Below are 27761 nucleotides of genomic sequence, written 5' to 3'. Positions count from 1 at the left end.
GCCCTCTCTCCTACGCACTTGCTTTCCTTCTGGGGTCCTGAATCTTCCACAGTCTACTGCTCACACATAAAACGGAACTCACCTGGGTGATGGCCGCCTCGCCCGCTCGCTGGTTCCTGCGTGCTTCTCCCTCCGGATCAGCCCTGACAGCGGCCCTCCCGAGGCTTGGGAGGCCCTTGTGGAGCAGCTGCGGGGTGGAGTATGGAGCGCCCGCACTTATCTTTTCACCCAGTTGTCCCCGCAGCTTCGCCTCTAAGACTCCCTGTCACTCAGCTCCCTCCCGCAAGTGTAAATCTTAAGCCTGCAGGTTCTGAGGAACCGTGGCTTCCTTCCAATGGGCACAGAGGAGGGAGGCAGTCACGATCAGCCTATTGAGCCAGGCAATGAGCTCAACACCGGACATCCATCATCTCATTTGGTCCTCAGAAACCCTGTCGGGTAGGCCCCATCACTGTGCCCATTCTGCTAGATTTCTCCAGAAGACAACTGCCCGCCCCGCCCCCTCGAGGTGAGGCTACATAGGTAAAGAGAGTGCAGCTGAGCACTAGAACCCAAGTGTGTTTAATTCCAAAGCCCATGGTATTAATCACTTATACCGATTAATTCCGGAACAGCTACATTTGGTCATTTTAAATAAAACGCTGAATAGAATTAGTATCAATGATGGGATTTTTCTGTCTTTCAGGAGTTAAAATTTGTTCTGCCATAGAAATAAAAACTGTGATTATGAAATCGAGTGATCTTAAAAACAGAATTTACACAATCAAATTGGGTTGAAAACGCAGCAATGCTTCCATTGTTCAAAGCATTTTTTGATTACTGTTTATGTACCATCAATGCCTGTTTACAGGAAAATTAGTTCCACAAAATTACAGCCACACCTTGTATTTCTGCTAAGACTTAATCAATTAGTTACTTAGGTTGAAATGTTAAAGGGATTAAAATCAAGACAAAAGCTTGTTTCAAATGTGTGACAACTACAACTTGAAAACTATGAGAGAAAGTGTAATTTGTGCATGTTGTATAAGCGGTGACTAACGTATTAGTTTTACCTCCTCCAACAATTAATGGCTGGGTCTCAAATGAGCTTTTAAAAGCTGACATGTTAAAGAGTCAGAAAACTTACCATAGAACAGAACCCAGTGGGGAATCATTTTGTACCACCAGATTTTTATACTGTAGTTTCAAGATCTGTTCCTGCCTTACCCCCATGCTGCATCAGTTAACAATCCCCAAACTGGAAACAGACCTTACAACTGATGCCAAGAGAAGTTAGCCAGGACTGCCCTGGGGGCACAGTGGTTAAGAATCCGCCAGCTAATGCAGGGGACACGGGTTCGAGCCCTGGTCCACTTAGATCCCACATGCTGCGGAGCAACTAAGCCTGTGAGCCACAACTACTGAAGCCCGCGCGCCTAGAGCCCATGCTCCGCAACTAGAGAAGCCACCACAATGAGAAGCCCGCGCACCGCAACGAAGATAGCCCCCGCTCGCCACAACTAGAGAAAGCCCGCACGCAGCAACGAAGACCCAACGCAGCCATAAATTAATTTTTAAAAAGAAAGAGAATTAGCCAACCATTGCCCCCTGAGAAACTACTAACAGTGAAGCTTATGGACATTAAAGGGCCACAATTTTTACTTTACAAAGACATCTTCAGAAGCGCTAAAACTATCCTTCAGAGAACGCCATCTGGCTAAACATAATTGAAGTCCAGGTGATGGCTATGCTCAGAGGCTCACTTAGTCTTTTTCGACAAGCTATTTCATCCATCGTACAGCTTTCTTTTTAATCTCAAATTTTCATTTCTATCATAGGAATAATAATATCACTAAGAAGGGAGTACAGGAGAGAAGGGGGGAGAGTATCCTCTTGATCTAAAAAATCTAGTAATTACGTTCAAGATGTGACCAAACATCCCTGGATCGCTGATTGGAGGAGAGTTCAGGGAATAGAGGAGGAACAGCATCGGGGAAGCCAGGCCCACAGCCCCGCCTGGACTTGCCCTCCCTCCTGAACAAGTGCAGCCAAACACAGTGGAGGCCAACCCAAGCCCCTACGGTTCCTGCTGAGGCTCAGTTTGCAACACATACCGTGGCAAACAGCAGCAGCCGTCCTGAATTGAAAGCAGAGGACCTGACCACAGAGACCCTTCTCCCCACGGAGCCCTCGGCGGGCAGCAGCTGGGCTCACCCAAGAATGCAGAGACGGGGCTGAGAAAGCCGCTCTCTGCTCCTGTAAGAAGATGTTCAAAATTCCTTCCCGGACTCAAACATGCCATGTGGAACAGGATTTTTGAAAATGATAAAAGAATCTTCAGAGGCCAGGTGTTCTGACTTTCTGGCAGGCTGAGTGAGCTGAAAACCCTCAGCCAGAGAAAGGTGCTGTGACCTCCACCCTCACCCCGGCAGGCTGACGGTCACACCACTGAGAGCTCTCTTTCCTGGAATTCAGTGGTCAAGAGTGAGCCCTGCCATTTCCAAGACAAGGGCCCACATCCTGCGGGCACTCCAGTCAGAGAATAGAAAGAAAGAAAGGCCCCTCCTAAGCCCGGGGCTCCTGTCAAACAAAGGTCAGGAGCCAGCCTGAGAGTGAGCAGGGGGCTGTCTGACCACAGGGTAACCTTAAGTAATGGAAATGGTGATGGTGTGACAGGTGCTTCCTTTTATCGTTAGGAAATGTTTTATAAGAATAACCTACAAGTTTCCTAAACCAGGTTCTATGTGTGGTAGAAATGTAAGTACATATTAATTTTTCCATTATGCTATAGTTAGATTCAAGTAAAAAAAAAGAATAAGCTCCCCTTTATCCACCATGAAATGGAGGGGGGCAGAAATCTCTCAACCACTGGCACTGTGACCCAGGATACCAAACAAGGATGCCCATTTTGGGGACAGTCCTGTTTGAAATTTTCAAATTTGCTTTTTTGTATTTTTTTTTTAATCATTGAAACCTAGTTCTAATCCTGGCTCCGCCACAAAATTTCTGGTGACCTTGGGCACATCACTTCAGCTATCTGTTAATGAGGCCACTGGACCTCAGGGTTTCTGATTTCTTTCCAGCTTCAAAATTCTATCTTGGAAGACACTTTCTCAAGCCAATGATTAAAAGAAGCTTATGTTACACTGTTTCTTTTTGTTGGCAAAGAAGAAACCGATGTTCCTTAAAAAGTGTTTTCTGTGCCCTTATTCTTGCTCTGTGGGTAAGAAATCTGGAGTGACAGCTGCAGGCAGGTTGTACATGAACACCCTCTCCTGCCACTCCTCCCCCTCCATTACCACTCAAAAAAGTGACTACAGGCCAAGGAACATGGCACAGCTTCTGCCTAAATTACCAACCTTTACTTTTATAACCATTTAAGCATATTATGATTTTAAATTTTACATGTTTATTTGAATTCAAATTTTCACAGAATAAAAGACTGCATTTCATTAGAGTCAATCTGCAGCAATTATTTCTCATGAAAAAAAAAAGACAATAACCACTCAGATTTCAGAGGTGAATGAAACCTCTTCCTGCAAAAACAAAACACATGGAGGTATTCCCACCAATCCAGAAGCAGCATCTCGATGATGAGCTGAATCGAGGCGTGACACCTGACGTCACGCCCGAAGTAGGGTAAGGCTTGAGGCTGCAGGCAGCACATGTTCTGGTAAAGGCGAGATGCAGGTGCTGCTCACGCAGCCCTCCACAGACACACCACGACGAGGCAACGGCTCGCGGCTCTCCCGTGTGGCAACGACGGACACAGGGTGCTCTCGTTACAAGTGAATGAGTTCAGGTTCAGGACACTCTTTACAAAAACGACAAGGTTCAAAATAAATGTTTACTCCAAGGCACCTAAGGTGTAAAGCTTTTTAGAAAATACACAGAAATGAATAAACAGACTTAAAAAGGGAATTAGTTCTCAATGGAGGAATCGGCTATTACTGTAACTATTGTAAATAATTAGTTCATATAGATTACAATCAAAATGCACATTGAACAGACTGTGCTGTGTGAGGGAACGTCTGACCAAAAAGCATTCCCCTGGGCACTTGGGGAGCTGTTGGTATGTGCTTACGGGGCTTCTTCCCAGAGCCAGAGAAGCTGCGCATCACTTGTATTTGTAATATCCTTCTCCAGTCTTCTTGCCAAGCTTATTCTCTGCTACCAGCTTATTCATGGATGGGCTGGACTGAAACAAGGGGTTCTTTGTATCCATTTCATGCCATCCTATTGAGAGGAGGGAAAAGAGCTTCGGATGAACTGCTGGGTTTAAGTCTCGGCGTTCCTGGGCAAGTCTGGAGGCAGAGTGTGGGGAGAAGGGTCCTTACTCTGATGTGGGAGAGCCCCACAGGCTTGGTGTCACTCGGGCCAAAACGGCAGAGGCAGAAGGAAGGCTGAGCATGAGCCCTAAAGCGGGTGTGCTGCCACCAGGCCGCGCCACTCGAGGCCGTCCCGTTCATCCGACCCCTTCCTGGGAATCGCTAATGCCAAAGGTCCAGGGTCACAAACAGAACCCATTCACCTGGTGGCTGGACCCCTCAGTGACACAGTGAAATGACTTTTCAACAAATCTGAATTTGCTGCCCCTGGTATTTTGTACCCTCATAAAATTCAAAAGTTCATGCTTAAACCAGAGCCCTCCTTGCTCCTCCCGTAAGTATTCTTTGTGCAACTTGGTATTATGAGGTACATTCAACGTCGGTAGCCCAATTTTGGTTACTATTTTAAACCTGTCTTCAGAGCCACTACAGTAAAATGAATACACTTTTTTAAATGGCTGTGCATCTTGAATGCAGTGGTTACACATATCAGCATATGTGATAGAATGTGTACCAATGTCAATTTCCTGGCTTTGATACTGTACTGTGGTTATGATATAAGATGGAACCACAGGGGGAAACTATATAAAGGGGTACACAGGCCCTGTCTGTGCTGTATTTGAGACTTCTTGTGAATCTATAATTATTTCAAAATGAAAAGTTTAAAAAAAAAGTTGCCTTATGAGGAGAATAGGCAATCACATTTTTCCTTCTGCCATTTCACTTTAATCTTTAAGCTGGTGGGGCAGGACTTTGGAAGGTCTACTAAGACTCCTTATCTGTTTAAATAGGCATTATACTTTAATTCATAGTTGAGAGACTACCTCAACTCAATTAAAGACAGACAACAGAGAATTCCAATTCTTACCGTCCATGATGAACTTCGTAGTATCCAGCCCAACGTAATCGAGAAGCTCGAATGGGCCCATGGGGTACCCAGCGCCCAGCTTCATAGCAGTATCGATGTCTTCCTTGGACGCATCACCTACGCAGAAGAGGGCAGTGCTGAGTCACCACCATCCTTCCCAGAATCCTCCTGGTCACATGCTGAGTCCCTGAATTACTAGCATTTTACATATTTGCACATTCAAAAAACATCTGGAGTCAGGAACTCTGGCTTAGGTAAGATTTTTCTTAGAGGTAAATGCCAAATAGGTCACAAGATTTTCAGAGCTACTCCACGAAGTTTTACTCTGTGAGGTGAATTCTAGAGCACTGCAACCTTGTTCATGGAGAGAGAAGGCCCCAGTGGCCTGGAAACATTAGTTACTTTCTAATGGATTGGGAATCACCTTCTCTGGAATAACTTACCAAAATATCCTTTAAAGCAAGGACATGTTTTTGATTGATAAATGGGCTTTTTTTTGTTTTTCTATGTATTATATGTATATTTTTCTTTTCCAGATTTCCTGGTTTTATAAGTAATGAGTATCCCTCTGGAATCACATGCACACAAACTCGTTAGTCACGATAATGTTTAAAGGAAAGCCCAAACCCGACTGAGCACTGCCATGTAAGTGTGCAAGTGTGCTGAGGAGTCAAGGGCCAAGTGCTTTTTTCTTGGAGTTTTTATCCTTCACATAATGTCCCTGGGTCACAGAGGTCTTTACAGAGAACAACCTGGTCCCTTTCTCCAAAATCAGGACTTGCCTGTCACAAGTGTCTATCTAGAATTTTGTTCCAAAGCATAAAGAAACGGTCAATTATACCAAAGCTAAATAAAATTAAAAAGCTATAAAAGACTTGAGAGATTTCACAACCTAAATATTTCAGATTTTTAGACATGAGGAACAAGAACTACTTAACATGCATAAAGACTCTATTTTTAAAAGCATATGAAGTACTAAGGTAATGCCAAAGGATTTCAAGGCAGTTCAAGATGATTAAAATACCAACCAATTATTTCTTACGGGAGACATTATCAGTACTCCACTGATTAGTCAACCAGAGGATCCTGAGAACCATGATTTGAGCTTCAGGCCATAAGAGAGCAAAAATGATCACATACACATTAGCCTTATCAGGCAGCCTCATTCACTCATTCATTCAACTTTTGTCTATATCTGTTATGTATCAGGCACCAGAGACTTGGAATGAGACAAAGAAAAACAAGACAAGCACTCCAGTGTTCACAGTATAATGGGAGGATTCAGACGTGTAAAGCACAAATTTCATCATGACAAGTGCTGAGGATTCATGAAGACTCACAAACACGGAGAGATTTACGCATACTGCCACGACTTCACCACAACTGCCACCCAGGCCCGGGTCCTGGCAGTCCTGAAGAGAATCTCAGGGAGGGGCAGGGAAGGGCATTCCAGGGAGCAGGAACAGCACGTACAAAGGCAGGAGTGAGAAAGAAGCCGGCAGCTGATAAGTGGATTATGCCGAGAGGATTTCATTAGACTTCGAGGTTTCCGTGGTGTCCGGGCCAGAATGCTGCAACGACAGCCCAGGATGCTCCCTGTACTGGTGACCTGTCCTCACCATCCGCAGAACCTCTGCTCAGGTGTCACCGCATCAGAGCCTCCCCCTCCTCCCTGCATATACACTAGCAACTGTCAGGACTCCAGGCTAGGACTCCGGCCATCCCCTAGACTTTATCTTTCTCGGGGATTACTGATCACAACCTAACATGTTATCTATTGGTTCATTCGCTACAGGCTGTCTCCCCTCATTAGAATATAGGCTCCCTGGGGACAGAAATCTCATAGCATAACGGTTCCAACTTACCTAAAGCCATTTAATTAAATCAATATTCAAGACAGACAATAAACCCTAGAGTCAAAACTGTAATTCCAGATTCAGAGACTCACTTGACTGAAATAATATGAAGACACAGCACATCATGGAAAAAAAATCTAAAAAGCTTTACAAAGTCAGTATAATTCTAAAAATTCTGTTCTGAGTAACACAGGGTGAAAGAGGCAAAAAGAAAAGAGAGAGGAATAAAATACAGACCGGTGTGCCAAGTGGGAGTTAACAACACGTGGTATAGACCAATAATTTTAACCAATAATAATTTTAGACCAATAATTCCTACTCTTTAGAATCAAGCACTTCACTTGGAACCTGACACCTTCTCCAAAGAAAATGCACGTATACACAAAATTCAGCATCAACCTTAGGAGGCTCATGGGACCCACCCCCACCGCCAGCTAAGAGCCCCCAACTCTGAACAACAAAGAAGGGCGTCCTCAGTGAACTCCCAGCTCTTCTGCAGGCCTGAGAACCTGGGACCTGCCCCAACAGGCTTCCTCTGCCGGCTCATCAGCACCACCTACCGACCATTCTTGGCATTAACAACAAACCAGAGTCACAGCAAAGAGATCAGAACCGCAGTGCAGCCACCATTCCTTTATTCATCAACAGCTACCTAAAGCCTGTCCTACACAAGCACTTTGCGGGGTATGAAGATGGGGACCCAAATACTGCCGCAGAAGACAAGAGTACAGTAGGAGAAGAGAGACACATGCCGTGCGGCAGGGAAGAGAGTAGCACATGCCCCGAAGGAGAAGCAAAGTGTACAGAGAGTTACGACAACACAGATCACATCCAGCCTGGAGCGCTGGGGACAGTGCAGTGGGGCCTTGTGAGAAGCTGGGAGTAAGGTGTGGGGTGATGACAGGAAGGCTGAGGGTGAGGAGAAAGAAGGCCCCCTGGTGAGGGCACCGTATTTGGTAGGCTACAATGGAACCGCTGAACACGTCTTGGGCGGGGGAGGGACAGTGTGAGCAGGATGTCACACAGTGCCTGGAGAACAGGCTCACGACACTCCCAGGGCGTCACCCGAGAAGAGCTAACCATGCAGCCCCACCACACTGCCAGAGTGGACCCTGTCACAGTGGCATCTGACGGGGGCAGCTGTCTGTTCCAGGCACCAGCCTGCTCAAAGGTCTGCAGAGAGAGCCCGGACCCCAGGGGCGAGGGTGACCAAGCCCACCAATCAGGCCTCGGTTACAGTGGGAATGATGAGAGCAACGAAGGAGAGAGGACAGAAGCTGCAGGGCACTGGGGAGGAAGGCACGGCAGAAGCAAGGAGGCTCCCAGCACCAGAGAGCAGCGATGGGGGCGGTGAAGCGCAGCTAGACTCCACAGGCAGTTGACGGAAGCGCTGCTGGGGGCCTGTGCACTGAAAAGACGCTCAGCTGCCCAGGAGGCCCGAGTGGACAACGACGGAGCTGATTCTCTGTTCTAACGCCCCACACATCCTTCTGACGACCCTCTACCGCTCAAACCAGCATTCTGCCAACCTGTCTGAGTGGCACACTTACCTCGGGAATACCAAAAGTGTTTGTAAGGGACCCAAAATTCATGTTGAAATACTACCCCCCAATGCGATGGTATAAGGAGGTGGGGTCTTGTAGGAATTAGGATTAGAAGAGTCACAAGGGTAGAGCTCCCATGAATGGGATCAGTGCTCTTCTCAGAGTCATAAGAGAGCCTGTTTCCTCTCTCTGCTCTCTGCCATGGGAGGCAGTCTACAACCAGAAGAGGGCTCGCACAGATACCCAATCATGCTGGCACCCTCAATTTGGACTTTAGCCTCCAGAACTGCGAGAATTATATTTCTGTCATTTATATGCCACCCAATCTATATTGCTGTATTTTTTATGGCAGCCCAAGCTGACCAAGACAGTGTCATCCAGAGAAATTCTCCACAATGAGTTTGTAAAAGGCTGGGCTGAACTGCCTTTATGGCTTGACTCTGCTGCCCGGGGTGGGGCGGGGGGTGGCGGCACTGCACGCACTGTCTCCTCACCCTCCTGGACAACACAATACTTGAGGAGACCAGTTTGGAAAAGACACAAGGTAACAGGAAATCCTTTGCTGCCTGGGGGAGCCTCACTAAAGGCAGGCTGACCGGCACAGGGAGACTGGGATGACAGGGAGGAATCCAAAGTGACAAATGAAAAGACATGGCAGCGAGAGAGGATAATCCAGAATGCCTTCAGGTTTCAAAGAAGAACGGATGCAGTTCTGCCAGCCACTCAGAGCAGGCTAACAGAGGCGGGGTGGCAGGCGTGCATGTGAGCACCCCCTGCACTGGCTGAATGAGGGCAGAACCTTGAGGTGGCAGAACGGACATGGTAAGAAGCCTGAGGTGTGAGGAGTCCAGACCATAGTGTGGCTTCCTGGGAAACAGCAGCCAGACATGACGCCCAGCACCTCCAGGGTCCTGAGGGCGCCGCCAAGGGCCAAGTAAGAGTACTTCCCCTGTGGGGTCAGACTCCCCTCCAAATTCTACCTCCCAGGTGGCTAGTGATGGTGAAGGTTAAAGGGATTCCATCTGTTTAGAAAAGGACCACTGCTGGTAAGAGGAAAGTAGAAGATAAGAAAATGACTTTCAACTTACAACCAGATACATGGTTCAGTTGAAAATATATCAAAGTGACAGCATGTTTCAGTGAGAAAGACACCATTACGAGGTGGATCACCCACATGTTATATTCTAAAACATTACATTACAAAAAAAACTGCCTTTCAAAGTAGGGCAAAATGCTTCATGCTGTCTTTGAGGTGTAATTAGGCATATTTGTTGATAGATAAACACAGAAGTGTTGGTTTGATCTTGGAGCAAAAGTGAGGCAAATGCCTCCATAAAACACAGAGAAAAGTTTTAATATTTAAAGCAGATTTTGAGGAAGAAAATATGCTTTCATCTCTCTGGAAGAGCTAGTATAAATGTTTTGTTTCAAAAATGACATTCTCAGGAGCAAGCATTTGTAAATGAAGTAATTGAAAACAATTACACTTGCTTTTCATCCAGTCCTATTAAGGCCTGTTTGCCTTTGAAGCAGACATGATAGTTACCTTTCCAGAAATGCGGTAGGTAAGGTAGGCAGGAGGATACATGACATTTTATAACCTTGGACCATGTCCCAAGTCTACTTCTGCAACAGGGAAAATGATTCTTTGTCAATCAACAAAGTATTGAGAAAAAAACATTTCAGACCATTCTTAAGGTTAAAAAAAAAAGGCATCATAACATCACTCAGTAAGGATGGACAAGGCTGTTAACATTCCTTGTCACACAACAGCCTTGTTACTCGTTTCCCTTCTCCTGTCACAATTTTAGAACTTTAGGGAATTTTAAAGGTTTCCTAGCCCTGTGATTTTTACATCTACATCATCATCATCATCATCATGATTATTATTTTAAGCAATAAACCCTTTAACCAGAGATCCAGGATATAAATCCGTGTTGGCCTATGATTGCTCTGGCTGGGACTGTAGTGGGGGGGCTGTCCCAGAGCCACCTCAGAGGGAATCCAGGGTGGCCTGGGAGCACAGTGACAGAGGCACGGGGGCCCAGGGTCAGGCTGATCCACAGAGCCAGAAAACAGAAGCTCCTCCCCTACACCTCATGGCCCATCCCTTCCCACAGACCCTGCGGGAGAACTCCCAGACTCGCTGCACCCAGCCTGGGTCAGGACAGCTACCTCGTTCATACAGCCTGACTGCTTCCATGAGGTACGGCACCAGGAGACGGTTCACAATAAACCCAGGAGTATCCTGTCAGAGGAGAGAGAAAAACAGTAGACAAATGAAATTTCCGTGAACTTTATCTTTTGTAAAGTCACCAGATCACTCCTTCTCACCCTGGACTGTTACCCACATTTATCAAGCTATACATTTTCAAAATGTCTTAAGGTACCAAGACAGTCTCACTTCTATCTCACATGACAGTTTATCCAACAATTATAGTACTCCAGAAGCCCCTACTGCACGGACCCTGAAATAAAGGCAGATAAGGTCACTAGAAAGAGCATGGCTTTGGGGGCAGGCAGATGTGGGCTCGAATTCTAATATTCTCTGACTTTGCATCATTCTGAATCTCAGTTTCATCATCTGTGAAATGGGAATAGTAACTTCCACCTCACAGGCTGTGAAGATAAATCAGAACACATAAAATGCTGTGCATACAGCCCTCCCCTCAAATGGTAGTCCTTTTATTCCTCTTCTCTCCCACATCCCTTCTAGGAGTCTAGAAAAAGTAACAGTCCACCTTGAACACTCCTTGTAGGAGCACGACCTCCCGGCTGCTCAGGATTTTCTCAGGCTCCAGCGCACAGCACAGGATGGTGGAACTGGGGACAGGTGCCGGGGCAAACAAGCAGATGCTAACAGATCGATGGCCTTTCACAGCTCACTACGGAAGACTCTCTACCCTGATGACTCCTTGTACTGCACATCCTTTCTTCATTTCCCCCCTCATTAAAATGCTTAACCATCTCTCCTGGAGGCCTAGTATGGGGTCTGGATTCTACCTACTGATCTCTTTTGGAAGCTTGTGGGGCAGGCTGGGTTGGTTAACTTTTTGGTGGTATTTATGTGAAGTTGATTTCCACTAAGTAAATGGAGCCCGCTCTTTTAACAAAAGGCTGTGATCCTCCTGCAGGAAGAAATCTGCACCCTGGCCCCAGGTCTTGTGTCCCGTTTCAAGCACACACTGGACACTCCAGAAACATCTGAATTAAAGACGCCCAGCCTCCTGCATTACTCTTCCAACTCACCAGACTGCACACCATAGCCACAGGATTTGTAGCTCCTTTCACCCTGGACAAGCTGAAACCATGCCTACCCCATCTCCCAGGAATACAGAGATGCACAAAAGAGCTTTATCACTTTAACCAAGACTATATTAATATAACCATGTTGATTTAATAACTAGGGCATGGAAGCACTTAAATGTCCATCGACGGATGAATGGATAAAGAAGATGTGGTACATATATACAATGGGATATTACTCAGCTAGAAAAAAAGAAAGGAATAATGCCATTTGCAGCACCATGGATGGACCTAGAGAATCTCATACCGAGAGAAATAAGTCAGACAGAGAAAGACAAATATCATGATATTGCTTATATGTGAAATCTAAAAAAGTGGTACAAATGAACTTATTTACAAAACAGAAAGAGTCACAAGTGTAGAAAACAAACTTATGGTTACCGGGGGAAAGTTGGGGGGGTGATAAATTGGGAGACTGGGACTGACAAATACACACTGCCATATATAAAATACGTAATTAATAAGGACCTACTGTATAGCACAGGGAACTCTTCTCAATACTCTGTAATGACCTATATGGGAAAAGAATCTAAAAAAGTGGATATAGGTATAACTGATACACTTTGCTGTACAGCGGAAACTAATGAAACGTTGTAAATCAACTATACTCTAATAAAAAAACTTTTTTAAATAACTAGGGCAAAAATGCTTTTCAACTTCAAAAAGTTTATTGTAGAAATTCAGGATGGGGTAGGGTACCTGAATACATGAAGCACACCATATACAAGGTTAGAAATCAGAAAGCAGCCTGGGAAAAATATTTTCTCCATATATAATATATGGAGTTTTAAAATCATTTACATAAAGAGCTCATGGAACTCAATAAGGAAAACATGCTAAAACTCACAAAATATTTAAAGAAATATTCATTAGAACAAAATAGCATGTTGCCAGTAAGACTATTGGCAAGAGGTTTTTTCCCCATTATAATATTCAATGCTGCTGAGGATGCAGAGTGATACTCTCAGTAGAATGTAAAGAGACACAGTCCTTTAATTAAGCAATTTAATTTTATATAATCATACACCTTACATTTTTCATACACATATATTTATTAAATATACTTTACTGTATTTATTACATACCAGGTATTGTTTGTTCTAAGTACTTTACAAATATTAATTCATTTATTCCTCATGATAACCCTGTGAGACAAGTACTATTATTACCTCTACGTGAGGTAGAGGATACTGAGGCACAGAGAGGTTAAGTGACTTGCCCAAGGTTACACATCTAATAAGTGCCAAAGCCAGGATGTGAACCCAGGCAGGCTGGCTCCAGAGTCCATGGCCTTAACCTTTTCACACCACACTTTCCCTGTGAAGTCCTACTAGGACGAAAGACACATTTCAGGCACATTCATGCCATTCTTCTGTGTCGGGTGTTGGTAAGCTACAATCCTGCAGGCCAAATCCAGTTGTAAATAAAGTTTTAGTGGAACACAGCCACACTTCTCTGCTGGCATGGTCCATGCAGCAGAATCGAGTAGTTGCAACAGAGACCATAAGCTCTAAAATATTACTATCTGGCCCTTGGCAGAAAAGTTTGCTGACCCTTGTTCTATGTGATTGCCTTCTGTCGTCTGGGTGCCTCAGCAAGAGCTTGAATAACTGACCCCGAAAGACTCCCCAGAAGCCCTAAGGTATCACCTAAAAAGAGATGTAACAAGGGCAATTTTATGAGACCAGAGTTGCCAGGCCTGCATCTGCCATGGCCAGTCTGATGGAAGAACGAATCATCACTCTCCATGCATTAATGACTGTGCTGCTGAAGACCATCCCTGGCTTGTTCCCGCACCTCCATTTTCATACCTGGCTTTTGATCTGCTGCAGGCTGATGCCCTTTCTAACATTATGACTACTTTCTGCCACAAAAAAGCATCAACTGGTAAGAAAAAGTGCAACCATACCCTCTGGTTATTAATGTGATTTTTTTTAATCCAAAATATTTAAAACCATAAAACTAAACCAAAATAATGAGTGTTAAAAAATGAGATTCCCTAATATAACACTACAGACCTCCACTGGGGGGACTGGCATGTGGAAGACTATTGGGGTCCACATCGACAGATGACTGATTCAGATGATTCATGAACAATTTGAGTTTTCATGGGTTAATACAATATTTGAAGTTTGAGTTCAAACTTGAGACTATTTTAGAAAGCAAAACTATGGTATGAGAAGAACCACAATGGTATTTAAAAGATTACAGTCAACCAGCAATTCCACTCCTGGATATATATCCGAAAAAACAAAAACACTACTTCGAAAAGATACATGCACCCCAATATTCAGAGCAGCACTATTTACAATAACCATGACATGGAAACAACCCAAGTGCCCATCAACATACAACTGGCTTAAGCAGACATGATATATATACAATGCAATACTGCTCAGCCATAAAAAACAATGAAATTTTGCCATTTGCAGCAACATGGATGGACTTGAAGTCAGACAGAGAAAGACAAATACTGTATGATATCACTTATATGTGGAATCTAAAAAATACAACAAACTAGTAAATAGAACAAAAAAGAAGCAGATTCACAGTAACAGAGAACAAACTAGTGGTTACCATGGGGTGGGGACAGGTTAATACAGGGGTGGGAGAATGGGAGATACAAACTACTGGGTATCAGGTAGGCTCAAGGATGTATTGTACAATACGGCGAATATAGCCAATATTTTGTAGTAACTGTAAATGGAAAGTAACCTTTTAAAATTGTTTAAAAATAATTTTTTTAAATAAAATGATTATGGTCAAAAAAGTAGATAACATATTTATAAAAATTTGTAATGGAATTCTGTGACACAATTGTCCTTTCAGAAAAACGGCCAAGTCATGAAGAAGTGCAGTCCCTAAATCTGGGGGGAACTAAAGAGGAACTACAGCAAATGGAGAGACTGAGGGTAATCAAACCAAAGTAGGTGACAGCACCTGGGGATAATTTTACATATAATACCAGGTATCTCAAGAAAGGGGAAAAAGGCCGGAGTCAAGCTTTCCACCCACCACACTTCTTACTGAAAAACAAAACAACACAAACAAAATCATAAGCAACATTCCACTGAGAAACAGCTTCATTTTCTGCTACCTTGGTTGAGGTGGGCTCTACCTCCCTCACACCATTTCCCTAATCACCTGCAGTGTTCTTTCCAAAAGGGAAGGCCCAGTTTTCTGTTCAGGATTCATGTGCCACCAGGCTGTGCCTGACACACAGGGTTCTGTTTCCTCAGGGCCCAGAAGAAGCCGAAGCTGATGGGGTAACAAAAACCACTAATGGAAACACAACCACTCATCAAGAGACAAAAGTCAAGACCCAGAGAGAAATCCGAGTTTTTGATTTAGCTGAAGCCGTGGCTCCATTTGGATCGCAGACTATCCACCTGATGGCCTTGAGCACGGCTAGATGCAACTTGCTCTTTACAGCCTGCGGACAGGCCTGCAGCAAAAGTGGCCCACGTCCCACATCATCCTACTATGGAAGAGTACTACCTGGAATAAGTCAGGTTCTGAGAAAAGTCACCCCCCGGCCTTACCAAGCTATCCATACTCTACCTTGCAAGCAACAGGATGCTTTCCCAGCGTTTTGCTGAAGTCTACCAGAGATTCAAAGGTCTTCTGGCTGGTCATTGGTGTTTTAATGACCTGGAAACGTAAAGCAGAGGAGAGTTATAATCAGAAAGTCAGCAAACAATCTCAACAGAACAGTTCAAGGAAACACTGATCAAATATTGCCACACAGGTGACAAAAATAATTTCAGTTTCAGATTAGAAGGATTTCAAGCCAGAAACAAAACGTCCACTTTAAGATAGTGGACTACGGCAGAACACACAAAATCAAGGCTTAAAATATAAATGTGGGGACTTCCCTGGTGGTGCAGTGGTTAAGAATCGCCTGCCAATGTAGGGGACATGGGTTCGAGCCCTGGTCTGGGAAGATCCCACATGCCACAGAGCAGTTAAGCCCATGCGCCACAACTACTGAGCCTGCACTCTACAGCCCGTGAGCCACAACGACTGAGCCCGTGTGCTGCAACTGCTGAAGCCCACGGGCCTAGAGCCCGTGCTCCGCAACAAGAGACACCACCGCAATGAGAAGCCCGCACACCGCAACAAAGAGTAGCCCCTGCTCACCACAGCTAGAGAAAGTCCGCGCGCAGCAATGAAGACCCAACGCAGCCAAAAATAATAAATAAATATATTTTAAAAAAACCATACGTGTGTGTGTGTGTGTGTGTGTGTGTGTGTGCAGGAGAGTTCTACAGGTTTTGTCACTGAGACAGACCTGGGTTCAAATACCAATCACACCACTTACTGGCTCTGTGAGCCTGGGAATGTTTCTTGAAATTGAAATGACATTTAAACCACTCTACCTACCTCAAGGAGTTAAGGTGAGGATGGAATTAGATTAGGAAGTAAAGCATTAAGGGCAGCTCCTACGAGGGCTGAAGTGCTCAGTAAACGCTGGCTTTTATTAGGGTTTTACTTGCTACTGTTAATTATTTCAGGGAGGTAACTGGAAGTCTACTAGAGTGTAACAACTGCCCTTAAAGTACTCTGCATGAAGTCACACCTTCTCTTAGCATACAGATGAGAAGGAGCCTCAGGAAAACAGAGGTGCACTCAGGTCACCCAGGTCCTGTGGACTCTGAGATGAGTAATCCCCCCATTACTGCGCCCTCTCCCACACAGATGCCCCAAAGCCCAACAGCTCCATTTGCCTCACGACAGGCTCATCCCAGTGGAAGGCTTTCATAACCAGCAAACACCAGCCAATGGCTGGGGCCTGCCACCTGCCAGGCGCCTCAGGAAGGCCCCTGGCTGTCCTCCTGACCTTCTCTATGAGGTGCACTGCCAGAGTATGACTGCTACCCTCCTCACAGTGGCTGCTGGGCTCTACAGAAGTCAGCACCAAGGGCCGCACCTGGCAGTCAACTCTCAGGCGTTGTCAGCAATTAGATTTCAGCAAATGGAGAGAGACCCAGATGAATTTAAACTTAAAAATATATATAAATTAAATATACAATTTAAATGCCAGTTAAAGGACTTCAACCAGAGTCAAAGCAAACAGGCTTGGCTTCTACATCAGACCCTTTATATGAGCCTAGGCAAGTCAAATCAACCCTCTGTGCCTCACCTTTCTTATATGAAATTGGGATGATGACATTTGACACATCCTTCCTCTTTTAAGAGGGCTATATGGTGTAACGAGCTAGTGTCCGTGCAGGATGAAAAGCTCTATATAAATGAAGAGAATCATTATCATTCATGTTTTAATGTGATCACAGCTTGGGGTGTGGGGCTACGTTATGGCACTAAGGGAAGTAAATGAGTGGAAACAGAAAAAAGCACCATGAAGATGGGGTTGAGGAATGGGATGAGATGGGCCAGAAACTGCTCTGCAGGCATCACAAATCAAACAGCAATAGGAGAATTATTCAAGAGGAGGTATAAAACCACCTCCATCAGAACCGTACAGATTGACCTAGGACAAGGGCTGCTAATTATGGAGTTTAAAAAAATAATCTCTTGGCTTAAAGGAGTCAATACTATAGTTTTTGTTTTTTTTTAACAGGAGGGATGCATATTTACTCATTCATTCAACAAATAGCAATGTGCTACATATATTCTGTTCCAACACAGGGTCTGAAAAAATATACATATACACACATCAATTGAGCCCAGCCCCAAGGAAAGAAGAGCCACTCAACTTATGGTTCATTGTGGTGCTTACCACCAGCAACACATACATGAATGCTCAAGTTAAAGAGTAAAAGTTGCATAAAGAAGAGCACTTTTGGAAAACACTTTCTAGAAAATGTTAACACTTGCCAAGCATTAACTGTTAACAATCAAGGTGCCATTATTTCCAAAGACACAGATGGACATTATCAGATGAATGCAGTTGAAAACAGTATTAGAGTTTGAAGTAAATCTACAAAATTTGTCTGTATCTTCGAAACACATTATGTGCATGATATGGTAACCAAAAAAGTAATTAGTCCCTAAGTACTGAAATGCTGAAAATTCCATTCCACTTCCTTGCTCTTTTTTGTATAAGGAGAAATGCTGTTTCTTCTAATTCCCTGTGCCCCTCCCTTTCATTCCTTAACTTCTTCAAAAACAGCCTTAGGGGTTGGCAGTAAATTGGAAGAAACTAAGAAGCAATGTTAGTGGAACAGATAATTCCTATTGCAAGATGGGTCAGAGTCGTCCTTGAAAGAGAACTGTAAGAAAACGTAGTCACCCTTAAACTAGATGCTAATGCTTATGTTGTAGGGGGAGGGGACACGGGAGGGGAAGGGGCCTGGAGGAGAAGGCAGCAGTGGAGAAAAAGACCCCACCGCGTGCCCAGGGAGCCCGGGCCAGTCTCCGGAGGCCTGCCTGGATCCACAGCCCCACGCTTCGCGCATGGCAGTAACTCCGCAGCCTCCGCACAAATGCTACTTTAATAGCAGCTGCTCCTCAGATCCTGTAATGAGCCCCCCTATTAATGGCAAGTTGCCACATTTCAGGTGCAAATTATCTACAGTGACTCCACCTCCCTGGTATCTAAGACTCCAAGCAAGCAAGCAGAAGCAGCCCAAACAGGTACGCTGGCAGCCCTCCCTGGCCACTTTCCTCCACCTCCCAGGTTTGAGGTCGGGAGGTTCAAGGCTACTGGAAGCTGCTTTTTAATTTTTTTTTCAACACCTTTATTGGAGTATAATTGCTTTACAATGGTGTGCTAGTTTCTGCTGTGTAACAAAGTGAATCAGCTTTACATATACATATATCCCCGTATCCCCTCCCTCTTGCGTCTCCCTCCCCCCCACCCTCCCTATCCCACGCCTCTAGGTGGTCACAAAGCACCGAGCTGATCTCCCTGTGCTATGCGGCTGCTTCCCACTAGCTGCTTTAATAGGTCTGATTATAACACACGGGAGCTGTGCCTCCCCTGGTGACAATATCAAGGCCCTGTTACCTGGGGCTGAATTCACCCTGGGAACAGTGGTCAGGGCATATTACAGCGGCTCCTGTGGGAAACCAAGCTTCTAATAGAATTCCACATCCAGCCTAGACAAACTGACCTGGACAAGACAATATGAACATGGGTGGCTCTCCCCTCCGTGGTCTCATCAAGCTAGTGGTCTTTAGTGCTGCCTTCCCAGTCTGATGCCTCTCTCTACACTACCTATCAGCTATGGCACAAACAAGTAAGTGACATTCCACAAAGTTAACAGCCCTCCTGGACATCACTGGTCAGAACGCAGGGCTGCAAAGAACAAAGCACAGGGGCCTTCCTAGATATTAGGTGCTGTTTCTTCCTTTGGCTCTGAAAGGAGAGTCTGGCCAGAGAAACCCAAGCACAAGGACAACCCTCCACCCTGCCACTAAAATCTATCCAGTGCAATCCCCAGTGGCAGGGAGGATGTGACTCACAGAAGCAGGGCTGAGGGCTGGCAGGGCAAAAGCACGTACGCACAAGCAGACACCCACTGACCTCCACAAGTTTCATCAGGGGCACTGGGTTGAAGAAATGGAGCCCGGCAAATCGGTCCTGTCTGGTGGTGGCATTGGCTATGCTTGTGATCTGCAAAGAGGAAGTGTTGCTGGCAAAGATTGTGTGTCTGTGGAGAGAAAGACAGTAGAGTATTGAAATGAGTCCCATCTTTGGAAAGTCAGGACTCCTCTCAGGTGCAACACACAAGGTGACTGCTTACTGTCCAGGTCCTGTCCTTTCCTGACCCTAGAGGAAATCAGGGAAAAGACACAGCTTCACACAAGAGGCTGGAATCAGTGACCTGTTTCATTTAAATTTTGAAATTTTAAATTCAGAAGTTACCTGTTCCAAAAGCCTACGTAGTCTTTACCAAACCTTCCTTAATTTTAAGGAGCAAAATTTCTCCTGGCTACTTGCATTATTTAATTCACACAGTATGTGAGAAACAAAAGGAGGCAACAACGTCAGTCACAAGATGAAACTCCAAGTGAACAAAGACTAAGGAAAAACAGGATGCATCACAGACACTCAAAATAAGCAAAAAACTGTGAAGAAACACCTGAATCCTTAACAAGAAACATCTGACATAAACATGAACTACAATCTTCCCCTCAAGTGAAAAGTTTTACTTTTCCATTGACTGGGAATTCAAATGAAAACAGAAAAAAACCAACATGGTCCAAAAGAAGTTTTAAGGTTATACTAGTAGACTTGGGGAAGGAAGGATACACGTATACACATGATAAATGTAGTTCAAGGCATTCTTATTATCATAAAATCTCCTTAAAAAAGCAGTACCATCTTCTTTTGAGTATATAAAATATTAAATTATTAATTTAAAAAATCCATACTGACTTAAACCCAATTTAATTTTTTAAGACCTCAGTAAAGTGGGTGCCAAAGGCAGGACAGGCAAATATTTAAAGAGACAGGCAAGACTTACGAGCTTTCCTACAGCACCACCTCGTGGATAAATGTACACAAAATGGCCTAATGCTAAGTACAACCACAAGAGCCTGGTCACAGCGCAGGAAGGGGAGTGGTTCCTTACGACCAGATTGGGGGGTTCCTGCTTGCTCAAAAGGCAATACTACAATCTGCCTGAAATCAGGGGCAAGTGGGAAGGAGAAGGGAAGGGAGAAGAAACTAGTAATTTGGGAAGAGGAGAGAAGAGTGAGGTGAAAGCAGCTGGTGTGCTAGGTGGTGGCTACCAGAGGCTGAAGGAGGACCCTTCGTGTGCTCAGCCCAGGAAAGCACTTCACTTTTTTTTAAAAATTTTTGTTGGGGTATAGTTGATTTACAATATTGTGTTAGTTTCAGGTGCACAGCAAAGTAAATCAGTCATACATATATGTATACCCACTCTTTTTTAGATTCTTTTCCCATATAGGCCATTACAGAGTATTGAGTAGAGTTCCCAGTGCTACACAGTAGGTCCTTATTAGTTTTCTATTTTATATATAGCAGTGTGTATGTGTCAGTCCCAATCTTCCAATTTATCCCTCCTTGCCCCTTACTCCCCCACCCCATAACCATAAGTGTATTTTCGACATCTGTAACTCTATTTCTGTTTTGTAGATAAGTTCATTTGTAGCCTTTTTTTAGATTCTACATATAAGTGATATCATATTTGTCTTTCTCTGACTTCACTCAGTATGACAATCTCTAGGTCCATCCATGTTGCTGCAAATGGCATTATTTCATCCTTTTTTATGGCTGACTAATATTCCATTGTATATATGAACCACATCTTCTTTATCCATTCCTCTGTTGATGGGCATTCAGGTTGCTTCCATGTGTTGGCTATTGTGAATAGTGCTGCAATGAACATTGGGGTGCATGTATCTTTTTGAATTAAGGTTTTCTCTGGATATATGGCCAGGAGTGGGATTGCTGGATCATATGGTAGCTCTATTTTTAGTTTTTTAAGGAACCTCCATACTGTTCTCCATAGTGGCTGTACCAGTGTACATTCCCACCAACAGTGTAGGAGGGTTCCCTTTTCCCCACACCCTCTTGAGCATTTATTGTTTGTGGATTTTTTTGACGATGGTCATTCTGACCCGTATGCGGTGATACCTCATTGTAGTTTTGATGTGCAATTCTCTAATAATTAGTGATGTTGAGCATCTTTTCATGCACTTTTTAACCATCTGTATGTCTTCTCTGGAGAAATGTCTACTTAGATCTTCCACCCATTTTTTGACTGGGTTGGTATTTTTTTGATACTGAGCTGAATGAGCTGTTTGTATATTTTGGAGATTAATCCCTTGTCGGTTGCTTCATTTGCAAATATTTTTTCCCATTCTGAGGGTTGTCTTTTCATTTTGTTTACAGTTTCCTTTGCTGTGTAAAAGCTTTTAAGTTTCATCAGGTCCCATTTGTTTATTTTCGTTTTAATTTTCATTACTCTAGTAGGTGGACTGAAAAAGATCTTGCTGTGATTTACAGATCAATGGAACAGGATAGAAAGTCCAGAGATAAACTCATGTATCTGTGGTCACGTAATCTATGACAAAGGATGCAAGAATATACAACGGAGAAAAGACAGTCTCTTTAATAAGTGGTGCTGGGAAAACTGGACAGCTACATGTAAAAGAATGAAATTAGACCACATCCCAGCAATTCCACTACTGGGCATATATATACCCAGAGAAAACCATAATTCAAAAAGACACATGCACTCCAATGTTCACTGCAGCACTATCTACAACAGCCAAGTCATGGAAGCAACCTAAATGCCCATCGACAGACAAATGGATAAAGAAGATGTGGTACATACAATGGAATATTACTCAGCTGTAAAAAGGAATGAAACTGGGTCATCTGTAGAGATGCGGATGGACCTAGAGTGTGTCACACAGAGTGAAGTAAGTCAGAAAGAGAAAAACAAATATCGTGTATTAACACATATATGTGGAATCTAGAAAAATGGTACAGATGAACCGGTTTGCAAGGCAGAAATAGAGACACAGATGTACAGAACAAATGTATGGACACCAAAGGGGGAAAGTGGTGGGGGTGGTGGGGTGGGGGTGGTGGTGTGATGAATTGGGAGATTGGGATTGACATGTATACACTGATGTGTATAAAATGGATGACTAATAAGAACCTGCTGTATAAAAATAAATAAAATTAAAAAAAAGAAAATTATAAAGAAATCAATATAAAGCAAGATGCTATTAAAAAAATAGATAAGCTGCTGTATAAAAAAAACCACAAAAAAAATACAGCAGATTCTCAATCTAGTCCATTAAAAAAATAAATAAAAGCACACAAAAATGACTGCAAAAAAAACCCCAAAACAATGAAATTAGAATACACCCTAACACCATACACAAAAATAAACTCAAAATGGATTAAAGACCTAAATGTAAGACTGGACACTATAAAACTCTTAGAGGAAAGCACAGGCAGAACACTCTCTGACATAAACAGCATTTCACCTTTACAGCACAAGAACACTGACCTTTCTCAAACAACTTCTAAGTTGGCCAACTTAAAGGCCAGCTGGAGGGGCCTGTCGTTTAAAAAAATAAAAAGACTTTTTTTAAGGTTTAAAATTCTAGTTTTCAAAGTTTCTTGCTTTTTGGTCTGGGGAAAATAATATAAATTATCCTGTCACATAATATAAACCATCCCCCATCACAGAAGGCAAGGAGACCCTCTGCAGTAACAAGGAGTGGCTGACATGCCCTGAAGCACAGCAGCAGGGTCTCCACAACCCAAGGCTGTGCTAGCAGGGGTTCCACACCACCCTTAAGAAAAGAAAGGGCTATCTCAAAGGTGAGGGTTACACACTCATCTTTGATGAGTGTGGCACCTTTTTATAGGACATTTGAAGGGCAACTCATCTGCAAAAAGGGGAAACAAAGGCACACTGACTGGAGAGCACGTTTCGTCAAACAATGAAGTTACAGTCGGCCCTCAGGATCCACAGGTTCCGCCAACCCGGATCAAAAATATTCCCCCCAAAAAATTCCAAAAAGCGAAACTTGGACTTGCTTGTGATTTACATAGCATTTACATTGATGTGGACCATTTTTTAAAAAGTCTTTACTGAATTTATTACAATACTGCTTCTGCTGTTCATGTGTTTTGGTTTTTTTTGGTCCGCGAGGCATGTGGGATCTTAGCTCCCCGACCAGGGATCGAACCTGCACCCCCTGCACTGGAAGGCAAAGTCTTAACCACTGGACTGCCAGGGAAGTCTACATAGCATTTACATTGTATCAGATATTATAAGTAATCTAGAGATGATTTAAAGTATATGGGGGATTGCGTAGATTACATGCAAATACTACAACACTTTATGTAAGGGACTCGAGCATCCTCAGATTTTCGTATTCCCAGGGGGTCCTGGAACCAACCCCGACAGATACAGAAGGAAGACTGTACATCAGTGCCCAGTGCCGAGTGTCTCCAACCCAGGACATTCCCAGCACACATATTACCAGAAGGAGAAAGATGTCTCCTGCCGACAGACCTCCACCGCCACCTCTCCCAATCGGCCAGGCTGGCTCTGCTACTAACAGTGTCTCACACTGCCTTCCTTCAACACAAACACAATATATGTACACATTATCTTCCATAAAAAAGCACACTCTCACATTTTCCTTGAAACACTTGACTCTCTAGGACCATCTTTTGTTTTTCCCTTTCTGATAGTCACGTACCAAAAAACTTTCCTCTGAAATGCACTAACAGAAAATCAACAGCACAAGCATGATGGTCACTGGCAACACCCCCAGGTGTGAAGAAGACTAGAGGAGGTGGTGGACTGTGGTGGAGGAGAGCCCATGCTTTGTTGAAAGCGGGGAGCCAGGACTCAGCTGGGGTGGGCCATGGGCCCTAAGGAAGCTTTTCATCTGCATGTCTTATACTGCAGCTAGGGAATTTGTGCTCTCTTCCAGGATGCAACTGTTTTATCAGGGCTTCCAAGTGGATCTTTATCACTAGAATATATTTTCGTCTCCCATTATAAGGATCTAACTGCAAAATTAAGCAGTAAAGTATCTCAATCAAGCTGTTTTATCAATAAAAAAAAACACAACAACAACAATTCAGCAAACATTCAATAAAGGCGGTGATCTAAAATGAAGACAAGAGTGTGGAGAAGGATGGCTGGGGCCAGAAGCAAAGTCACATCTACGGCGTGCCTACTACTGGTCCTGTCACGTGTCACATCTGTTTTATTACGTAAACTTAGGTGAAAGAGGCTAGTATAGTGCCTGACATACAGAAGCTCTCCGGAAATGTGAGCTGAGTTACACGAGTTTCCCAAACAACCCTGTGCAATAGGTACCACTACCCCTATTTCACGGACAGGGCAACTAGTCTTAGAGTTAGGACTGGGAAGGTCTTGGAAATTATTTACCCCTAACTCCTGAACTCAAATTACAGATGATAAAACTGAGAGCCAGAAGGGGTTCATGACTCTCCAAGGTCAGAGAGGGAAGTGGGGGGGGGGGCCTGGCACCAGGCCCCAGGCCACCTGACTTTCCCCTAACAGTCCTTCCCTTACTCGACGCTGACAAAAGAGGGCAGTCAGACCCGTCACTGTCACGAGGGAATGACCAACATTCCAATAAAGACCAAACTGCTTGACAATACTCCCTTTTCTGGGGGTGGGTGTTTCACTGACTCAGAGGGCTCCCCGCTGACTTGGGAGTCAACGCCCCTACCAAGACAGCCTTCTGTTTCTGTAGATGGTGCTGCAGCCCCTAAATGCCCGTGTAAAGCACATAAGCATGCTCGTCAGCAGAGTGACACACAGGTGACAGAAAGACAGGCCTCTTCTCTTTGTCAGGACAGGGCCTCTCCAGCCACCAGACCATAGAGCTCTAAGGGCTGACAACCCAGCAGCCTGGTATGCAAGTGTTTCTCTTTAGCCGGTGCTCACTGGTGGCTGCCTAAGAATTACTGTTGTCATATAATCTTATTTGACTTTGAGTCCCAACCAAGAAGGGTGAAGCGTGGCCAGGCAAACCACAAGAAGAGCATGAATGAATACATCAGGTGTCAGTATCACCAAGAGCCACACGCAGAACTAGAGCTGCACATGTGCACAGCTTGCTGACACTGCAGATAGTCCTGAGCCCGGCGGCCCTGCGCCTGACCTGCATGAGGCTGGCTCTCTTCTCCCACCCTTTGCCAGGAAGCTGGGTAAGAACTCAGTGCTCCTTAAAGGCTCCCAAGAGTGTTGTGATTTAACCCACAGAAAGCTCAAAGCAGGAGGGTCCTCGAAAACTGTGTAGACAGAGAAGCAGTCCCTTCAATTACATCATTCTGTTGGTTCTACCCAAAAGAGGGGACACACCAAACTGCTCTGAGGTTGTTCAGCAGACATTTAAGGACATGTCCGAGTGCCTCCATCCTCTGGCCTGGGAGGGCCCAAGACAAAGACGCTGCAAGAGATGAAGGCCTGTCCCTGGAAGGGCCCTCCATTTCACATGGGAAATTCCACCCTAATTTGGGGACAAGGATCAGATGAGGGCAGCCCAAGCCTCGGGAAGCAAACTGGGGGTGGAGGATGGAGAACAAAGGAAACAGTGTCAGCTCTTCTGGAAACAGCTGTAGGGTAATAAAAAGTCTTAGTGTCAGAAGACTCTTTCCCAGGAGAAAAGCCCAAGCGCCCAGGAGGAAGCCCCCAGACCCTACAAGATCTCCCAGAGATCACGTACTCGGAAGCAAACTTGTCCAGCCTCTTGAAGAGCTCGCTCTTCACGCTCAGATTCTCTACAATGGCCTCCACCACCAGGTCTGTGCTGTGGACCACGGATGCTGCGTCCACGCTGGTCAATATGCTGCTCAGGGTCTTCTCCATGAACTCATCGCCAGCCTAATGCAGTGGAGTAAGAAGAGAACAGTCACTGGGCTCACTAGAAAACGGTGTGTGACTTGCTGCTAAGGCGAGAGGAGAGAGGAGGGCGAGGATACCCCAGACACAACCTGAATGTGTCCTGAAATTCTGAGAAATAAAACTCCCTACGTTTCTTCTTAGGGCAGACAGCATCTCAATATACTTCTGGACACCAGGGCAAGAATCAGCCTGTGCACAATCCCAACTGCTGGTCAGCACACTGTCGTGTGTCAGTCATAATCTTTGAAGCTCTTAGTCAGCTCTGCTCCAGTCACTAAACTGTTTGTTCACAGCACCTGTGTTGGCCTGTTCTATCTGTTCCGAGTGAACAGCCAGCCAGCCATGTACTGTTCCATGACGGGCTTCTTGGAAGCCTGTAATTTGTCTTCCGGAAAAGGGTAAAGGCTGAGCTCAGCCCCATCCATGAGTCTGAGGGGTGGTGCTGACTATATCCCTCTAGTAGGAGGCAGGGAAGAGCCCAGTAAGGGCAGGAGCGAGGAATAAGAAAGCTGAACTCAGCAGTCGCTCGTCAAATAATGATCGCCCATCACGTGCCGGCAATGGGTGGTTCAGAAGCACACCAGACACAGTCTCTGCTCTAAAAGAGCTCACAGTCCTGTCTTTTCCTCATTTGTGCCTCCAGGTTTCCACGAAGAGATCTCAGTCAGGGCAGAAGCAGACAGTGCCCCTATCAGCTGCCATTTTACTTCAAAATGTCATTTGCCCGTGAGGATTCAAAATGGTCACAATCAGCTAAAGGCATCCAAAGTCATCAGGAAATAAACAACTCTCAGAGCCGTTCAACAGAAATATAACGCAAGACGACAGGTGATTTAAAATGTCTACTGGTTGCATTTTAACAAGCGAAAAGAAACAGGTAAAATTAATTTTATTTAACCCCAATATTTCTCATGGACTATTTAGTGATTACGTTATTATACTGGCCTAAAGTTAGGCCTATTATACTGGCCTAAGGTTTCAATTCAAACAAATTGAAAAAGCAAGCAAAGGCGAGAGCACCCTCACAAATGTGAAGTGGTCAGAGGACTGGTCTTGAGGACATGGACGACAAGAAATTACCTTGGGGTTTTCTGCAAACTTCTTCTTGGCCACTTTCCAAAGGCTTTCCTCAATTCCCTTTCTAGATTTTGCCAGGATGTCCTCCGTTTGGTCCACCAACACTACTGTGTGGCCAGTTGCTGCAGCAACCTGGAGCAAAAAAAAAAAAAAAAGCAAGAAAACATAAAAGTTAAAAAAAAAAAAAAAACAGTAGATGGGAATTCCCTGGTGGTCCAGTGGTTAGGACTCAGCGCTTTCACCACTGGGGTTCAATCCCTGGTTGGGGAACTAAGATCCTGCAAGCCGTGTGGCGTGGCTCAAAACAAAAACAAAGAAACAGTAAAGTTTCATATTCTACATGAACTCTAACACCATTCTACTCAAAATACCGAATAAACATAATAAGCCAACAGTAATTAAATACACACTTCTTACTTCTTCCCAGGCACTGCCCTAAACCCTTAACACGA

At 44.5% G+C, this 27761-nt stretch overlaps 1 protein-coding gene across 2 annotated transcripts in view; it reads right to left on the bottom strand.

Annotated features, from left to right (window-relative positions):
* Positions 1–3353: 3353 nt before the first annotated feature.
* The window catches only part of HADH (hydroxyacyl-CoA dehydrogenase), a 47562-nt gene continuing 23154 nt past the window's right edge, over positions 3354–27761 (bottom strand). Inside the window, exons 2-9 of one of the 2 annotated variants that reach the window (XM_060012861.2) lie at positions 27313–27441; positions 26054–26211; positions 19371–19497; positions 15443–15532; positions 10751–10823; positions 5176–5292; positions 4064–4215; positions 3354–3793 (exon numbers count right to left, since the gene is read on the bottom strand). In XM_060012861.2, coding sequence (XP_059868844.1) covers positions 4097–4215; positions 5176–5292; positions 10751–10823; positions 15443–15532; positions 19371–19497; positions 26054–26211; positions 27313–27441 — 813 coding nt within the window. In that variant the 3' untranslated portion in view covers positions 3354–3793; positions 4064–4096. Of the gene's footprint in view, positions 4216–5175; positions 5293–10750; positions 10824–15442; positions 15533–19370; positions 19498–26053; positions 26212–27312; positions 27442–27761 lie in introns of both variants that reach the window. The other variant, XM_060012860.2, reaches the window with a different exon arrangement.

Source organism: Delphinus delphis, chromosome 5 (genome assembly GCF_949987515.2).
Source record: "Delphinus delphis chromosome 5, mDelDel1.2, whole genome shotgun sequence".
Classification (NCBI taxonomy): Eukaryota; Metazoa; Chordata; class Mammalia; order Artiodactyla; family Delphinidae; genus Delphinus; species Delphinus delphis.
The sequence above is the reverse complement of the archived record's forward strand: the minus strand, read 5'-3'. Positions and strand labels throughout refer to the sequence as shown.